The 7,421-nt window shown below is 50.5% G+C and overlaps 1 protein-coding gene across 1 annotated transcript in view; it reads left to right on the top strand.

The window, feature by feature from the left end:
* ADAM12 (ADAM metallopeptidase domain 12) overlaps nt 1–7,421 on the top strand; it is a 377,713-nt gene that overhangs the window by 280,995 nt on the left and 89,297 nt on the right. Inside the window, exons 12-13 of the mRNA XM_044660350.1 lie at nt 2,649–2,733; nt 6,381–6,529. Of these exons, the coding sequence (XP_044516285.1) occupies nt 2,649–2,733; nt 6,381–6,529 (234 nt within the window). The remainder of the gene's footprint in view (nt 1–2,648; nt 2,734–6,380; nt 6,530–7,421) is intronic.

Below are 7,421 nucleotides of genomic sequence, written 5' to 3'. Positions count from 1 at the left end.
GGCCCCCCCTCCCCAGGAAGCCCCCCCTCCCCGGGAGGCCCCCCTCCCCGGGAGGCCCCCCCTCCCCAGGAAGCCCACCCCTCCCCAGGAGGCCCCCCTCCCGTGACTGGGCTTCCCCCAAACCCTTTCCTGCCTGCCCTCAATGTGCAGCTGCGTGTACGGGTCGCCTCCCCTAAAGAAACAGAAACTCCTTCATTGGGTTTTTGGTTCAATATTTCCTTTTTCTGTGCATTTTCTTTATTATTTTTATTCCGGTGACCCGTTTCCACCCAGTTTTCCGAGGTGCCGGGGTTCTTGTGCCTCCCTTCCTTCTCCCCTCCCCTCCCCCCGGGGCCTCCCCCATTGCCGGCGTGGCCCCGCAGCCGGCACACAGTAGGCGCTTGTAGTAAATCCTTGCCCACTGGCGGATCTCCTCCTTCCTTTCTGGGCAGAGACGGAAGACCGTCCATGGCTTACACGGCCACGGCCAGACACTGCAACTTTACGTTCCTTTGTTAAAAATAGGGAATAAGGAGAACAGCGGCAGGAAATAGCCTGGAGAGATGTGGGCAAAAGCAAAAGGCGCCTATAAAGCAGTTTCAAAATAGCGAAGTACAAGATCATAGCCGAGAGCTGGAAGAGAAGCCGGAGCCGTTGGTCCAATACCCTCATTTTACAGATAGGGAAAGGGAGGCGTGCCAGGTTAAGTGACTTGCCCAGAGTCTCTAGGGTGACAAATGAGAGAGCCAGGACTCGAATTCAGGCCCAGCGACACTAAATCTAGAACTTCCCATTGAGAGGCGAGCTAATGCGTCGTCTTCCCTGGCTCCATCCCCGTTTAGTCCAACACTCGATGTTTCCCAAACTCTGCTGGGCCTTAACTGGCCCAAAGAGCCTTCCCCATCCACAGCATCACGGCAGAACCCGCAGCCCCCTGGAGTCGTGTGTGGCCCAGAGAAGCTCCATGCTGGGTCCGATCCCTTCTGTGTGGAAACTGATGTCGGCTTATTCCGCCTGGTCCCCGAAGGCAGAACCAGAGCCCTGGGTGGGTCTTCCCAAAAGCTGCCCTTTGGCTTCAGCTAAGGAAAAATGTCCTAGTGGCGACCCCCAAATGGCCCATGCGGCGTCAGGAGCGCCGAGCGGATCGCCGCCCACCACCTGGAGACACAAAAATAGGCGGCTGCTCTCAGGAGCTCTTATTCAATAAGCGGAGACAACCCACCCAGATGTCCCTTTTTACTATAGAAACGTTAGAGGTTTGATATTATTATTACTGACGTTCTAGACCTGTGGAGGAGCTATCTTTCATCTTCTAGTCTTTAAGAGCCACCTGGGACACTGGCTGATTGACTTACCTAAGGTCACACAGTCAGTAAGTCTCCAAGACAGCACGTGAACCTGGCTATTTCTGACTCTCAGACTACCCCACTGCCTCTCACGTGTCAATAATTGCTGATATTAGTATGAATATTGTTATTATCAATATTATTTGGGGGAGAGGACCAAAAAAAAGAAATTAAGGAGGAAAACTCAAGCCCAACAACTATAGTTTTAAGGGTTAATAGATTAAAAAATGAAAGAAAACAATAAGAGAAAGTGACAGGAAAGAAAACAAAAGGCATACCTATAGAGTAGATTCATACAAAATGAAAATTAGATGCTAGAGCAAAATTGTCTGTTTACAAGACGGACCCCCTCAAATATAATAGTTATAGTCATTCAATCAAAGAAGAAATAAAAATTCACAATATCCAGGGAGATGAACAAGGAAACTCTATTATGCTTAAAAGAATCATAGACTAATGAACTAATCTCAATACTAAATTCATATGCTCCAACTTGCATGGCTATACATTTATGAAGAAAAAATAATTCAATTGCTAAAATACATACACATATATGTGTATATATTATCTATATGTTAATGTAATAATTATAGGTGACTTTAATGTTCCTCTATCAGAAATGAGCAAATCTAGCAAAAAGGTAAACAAACAAGAACTGAACAAAAACACTAGAATTATGACCTGAATGATTTATTGCATTGGTTCAAGGGGAACATTAAGGAATTATTTTGAGGAGACAGTACATTTCTGGTATAAAGGACAGCCTGTGCAAAGGCAGGAAAACAGGTGATAGAATGAGTTCTGCAGGAAGACAGAGCATATGAAGGAGAATCATATGAAACAAATATGGAAAGGTAAGTGGAAGTCAAATGATGGCAAGGCCAAGCTGAAGAGTTTGTATTTTATCCTTGAGGAGGGTATAATAGCGAATCACAAACTATTACATAGCCTCCATAGTGTGATTCATAATTCTTTAAAAAGAGATTAATTTAACCCCCGGGTGACTCTTCAACTAGTCCCAGAAGAAGTTTATTTCTAACCTTCTAATTACCTTTTGCTATATCATGTAGGTAAATGATCAATACAGCTGTCTATGAAACGACACAAATCACTCTTGAAGGATGAAAATGCTCCAGGAATATTAGATTGCTTCTAGCCATCGCTCCCAGATTCCCTGCCTTCCCTCCTCTTGGCCTTTTAGCGGGTTTTCCTGGCCCCGGGAGCCTTTATAAAGAGGACGTCGTTCAAAGCGCACCAAACGCTCTCTCGTGTTTTACGTCACTTCTATTTCCATGTAAATCGTGATCTTATTTCCTTTCCCAGTGGGGTCTACTTCCAAGGAACCACCATTGGGATGGCGCCCATCATGAGCATGTGCACCGCCGAGCAGTCTGGAGGTGTGGTCATGGTAAGCAAAGGGAGCAGAGGTGGGGGGCCCCCAGAGACTTTCTTTCCCCTTTTCCCCGCCAGGATAGCTTTACAAATGTGATCATTTTTCATAGAGGCTTTTTCCCAATTGTTTTTCACATTTCATGACAACTGAAACTCCAGTTATTCCCTCGCACTTGTTTCTACATAAGTTTCTGGACAGCCAACTAGACTTAGCGAAGAGAGAAAGAAAATTCCTCACGATTGCCACGATTCCGAGCGGGCCTGGAAACTGGTCCAGTCGCTCAACGTGGGGACGGGAGCCTTGGCTCGAGCCGCTCTGCGCACGGGCTCTGGCCACTTAGCTTTGGCCCAAAGTCACTGAATCAGGTCCGTGCTGAGTTTGCTCTGAGATCACAGTCCGAGGTGAGGGGGCTTGACTCGGTGGTCATCACAGATGCTGTGGGACCTCCAGGCTAATGGTCAGGACAATTTGCACCTTGGAAAGAGGATCTGAAAGGCCGATTGTTGTGATAAGAGGGACTCCGCCATGTTTATGTGTGTGTTTGGGACAGGACAAACTGGGACCGAGGATGCCGGGGAGGACAGGACTGAGACAATAGCTAGTTTTGAGGTGTGACCCCCGGAGCAGCCCCGCCAAGCCTGTCAGAGGAGTGTGTGTGTGTCCGGTGCTTCTTCTGCCTATTTAGTGCTCTGAGGGGGCCAGAAATCAGACGAGGCCTATTCTTAGCCGGGCCCTGCTGTCTCTATTCCACAACAAAGTCGTTTTACCCTTCCCAGAATCCTTTAAAAATCCCCCCCCCCCATTTCTTAAGGAGAGTCTTTCAAAGGAAGCCGTTGTATGTGGGAGAGGAAAGGGCTCTTCGCCACAGCCCAGTAGTTCCTCCTCACGCATTTACTTCCTAAACGGATCTTCCCACGAGCCCGCGTGACAAACATTTGCCATCCGCTTTGGGGCATGGCCAGAAGGTAATGGAAACACACACCTCACGGGCGGGTTAAGGGGGCTTCGCCAGTCGGGGTCCGAGACCTCACAGAAGTCATTTCAGTCAGTAAATAATCATTTATTAAATGGCTAATAGGTGCCGGGCGCTGGGCAAAGCCCTGCAGGTACAAAGGAAGGCAGACGATCGTCTCTGCTCCCCAATCCTGTTTTTGTGAGTTTTCCCTCCATTCGGAGCCCTCGGATGGGCCTTGCTGAGAGGTCGGGTGTCCTTGGCTCCGGGCTCGTTGCGAGTCATTTTTCAGAGGTTTCCCGGAGAAGGGAGACATCCCTAATCCGCAGTTCCGCTCCCATCCTCGGGCCTCCCAAAGCCCCCCTTCCTTAACAATTCACATGCCTAGAGCCAGGCTCCGACTGGCGAGGAGTTTGTTTTGACACCCGTCGCGCCGCCGGCCTTCCAACACTCTCCCACGTTTCCTGCCCCGAAGAAGCTGCAGAAAAGCGTGATCACGGCGGCGGCCTAATTCGAGCGACTTGGCCAGAAAAGACGTTCTGGGACGGGCCTCTTGGACTGAAGGTTCCGCTTAATTGTCAGAAGATTTATTCTGCTAATTTAGCAACCAGCGGCCACGAGGAAAGGCTCTTTGGAGCTTCCGCAGAAAGAAACATGTGGCCGGGTGAGACGTTAAGTGACTCTGGCAGGCGGCTCCAGAACGCCGAAGTGCGTTGAGGAGCCTGACCGGGTCCGGGAGAAGAACCGGCTGGGCCAGAGCCCCCCGACTCTCCCAGTCCCGCTCTGTCTTTATGGCTAAAAAATCCATTAAAAGGATTCGCATCCATAAAATTAATACGAGCCCCTCGATTCGAGGCCGGAAAGACGGTGTGGAGAGAGCCGGCGGGAAGCTGAGTTTGCTCCTGACCTCCCGTCTTGGATTGATCGATCGATCCATTGGCGAGCGGTCGAGTCCCTGCTCCGGCTTCCCGAGCCCCAACCCTTTGGGCTTTCGGCAATCCCCCAGCTTGGGTGATCGACACACCCAACCAATGAATATTTATCAAGCCCTGACTAGGTGCCGGTCGTGTGCCGAGAGGGGGGTCGGGGGAGACAGATAGACGTCTCACCGTGCCTGTCCCCAGTGCAGCTTAAACGATGGCCAACTTTAGCCTCTTCTGAAAGAGACGGATGGCCCAGTCTCGTAGGTAGATAAAAGCGCCCCGCTGGCACAGTCTTCTTGTGGCAAGGAGGCAGCGGCCCCTCGATTCTCGTAGGACGCTGTCAGGTGGGCAAAGCATGAGTGGTAGCTGGGTCAGTGTATGTCTGAAGCAGGACTTGAACCCAAGACTCCTTGGCTGCACGCTGCTCTCTGCCCTTGGCGCCCCATCTTCTCTGATTATTTAAACAATGCCCTCCCGCCACCCTCCAAAAGCTCATTTAAAATCTCTAGACACTGGGTAATCGCAAGCCCCGAAGGAGAGCCTTTTCCTAATTGAGAGCAAAGTCTAACGGCATCCTTCCACGAGCTCCCGTTGCTTCCACCCTCCTGCCCGAGTCTTCTGTTCTTGGGGGACTTCTTTGGTATCCATCCGAAATCTCTGCAGTCTAAGCAGTCACTTACCAGGCATTGCATCTGGGCCCCCCGAAGTCCTTTCTTGGAACGGCTGCCCAGGGAGGAGGAAGCCTGGTTAGGCTTGCGTCTTCGTCGGTCCATTTGGCAACAACGGTGGAGTGAGGAATTCCCCTGGTAACTGATAAGAAGAAGAAAGACGCCGAGTAGTCTGGAGCTGGTGAGAGGGGCGCACTGGGTGACGCCTGCTCCCTGCCTTTCCATACTCATTTGGTTTATTTATTTTTAACCCCTCACCTTCTGTCTTAGAATCACTACTGTGTATTGGTTCCAAGGCAGAAGAGTGGTAAGGTCTAGGCACCAGGGGTAAGTGACTTGTCCAAGGTCACACAGCTAGGAAATGTCTGAGGCCAGATTGGAACCCAGGACCTCCCGTCTCTAGGCCTGGCTCTCCATCCACTGATCCACTTATTTTATTTTGGCATAATCCAGAGCAAAAAGAGACCTTAATAAAAGTGGAAAGATTGGTTTTTCTGCCCCCAGAGGGGAAAATGAATTTATATTGTGGTGGTCCAAATAAAATAATGACTAATGAGGAAACTCAAAAAGCAGGGAGGGGAAGGGAACATGAACCATTTCATTCTGGGGAAGACATGGAGAGCTTGAAAAACAAGAGGGAAGGTCTGAATGGCTTGCCAGGAGGCATCTCCAACTAATCTGATGCTACCAATACACAGAGCCATTAGGGTGCCCACTCGCCCACATGCAGCCCCCCAAAAAGCTATCCCAAGGCTCCGATGCTGCGTATCAGCCAGCACACTCAAAGCACAGCCCGTGAGCCCCCATAAGTGTGCCTCCTCTTTCATCCATCCAGGAGACATATTAGTTCAAAACAAAAGGCATTTAATTGAATAGCATCATAGATTAGGTGACAGGAGAAGATTCTACCCCGTCCCCTACATGTGAATATGAGGAGCACTGTACCAGGGAAAACATGAAGAGGACACACATGACCAGACTATGTTTATACGTGTAAAAAAGACTCTTCTTTGGGGCTAAGAAGCTGCGTACATGCTTTCCGGGGGGGGCCGCAGCAAGCTGAGAGTTCGTGGCAGGTAAGAGTGAGCCAGTGACTCTGTGTTTCCATCTTTCTTTGAGGATCACTCAGACAGCCCTCTCGGCGCAGCCGTCACGCTGGCCCACGAGCTCGGCCACAATCTGGGGATGAACCATGACACGCTGGAGCGCGGCTGCCACTGTCAGTCGGTGACCGATAAAGGAGGCTGCATCATGAACCCATCCACCGGGTGAGTAAATGCGGCGCTTCTCGCTGCGCCGGGGCCTCCCGTGAACATTCGTGCAGAAGGTCTCCTCCAACTTTCCGTCCGTGGAAGCTTCCAAAAAAGAAATTTCTCACAAGGAAAATATTAGAAAGGCAGCCAGAGTGTTCCACAGCGCATAGAGCTGGGGAGACTCTCGTTCAAGTCCGGCTTCAGACACTGAGTAATTGTCACTTAACCTCAGTTTGCCTTAGTTTCTCCATCTGTAAAATGGGGATTTAATGGCATTCTCCCCCCCGCCCGGGTTATCATGAGATCAGATGAAATAGTTATCGTGAAGAGCTCAGGACAATGCCTGGCGCAGCGTCCGAGCCATATAAATGGCGGTTCCTGTTCGCCGTCATTATGGCGGCGGCGGCCATCATCCCCTGGGAGGGTCACAGAGCCGTCTGATGGGAAATGGAGCCTCTAGCAGGCGGGTCGAGATCTTTCTTGCAGGAGAAGCCGAGACCTAATTCTTCTTGTCATTTAGAAGCAAAGATTATAACCCAATTCAAACAGATGTTTTAGATTGGATTATTCTATGACCGGATCATAGAATCATGAGGCTGGAAGGGAATGTGAAGGCCGCCTAGCCAGGCTTCCCCCCCACAGAAACAATCCCAGGCGTTTATGCCATTTTTGCTTGAATTCCGCCAGTCCGTCACACGGGGCTCGCTACGGTGCTGGTACCGGAACATTCTTGCTCCTTCTCCAGCCTGGCAGAAAGGCTAGTCCCAGGGAGGGAGGCTCCTTTGGGAGAAGGTGCCCAGTTCAGGAAGGATGTCCATAAGCTGGAGGCCATTCAGAGGCCAGACGGCCCGGGGGAAGGACCTGGACATCAAGTTGGCTGGATCATGGGGGGGTCAGGGAGAGGAGA

Source organism: Gracilinanus agilis, chromosome 2 (assembly GCF_016433145.1).
Source record: "Gracilinanus agilis isolate LMUSP501 chromosome 2, AgileGrace, whole genome shotgun sequence".
NCBI lineage: Eukaryota > Metazoa > Chordata > Mammalia > Didelphimorphia > Didelphidae > Gracilinanus > Gracilinanus agilis.
The sequence above is the reverse complement of the archived record's forward strand: the minus strand, read 5'-3'. Positions and strand labels throughout refer to the sequence as shown.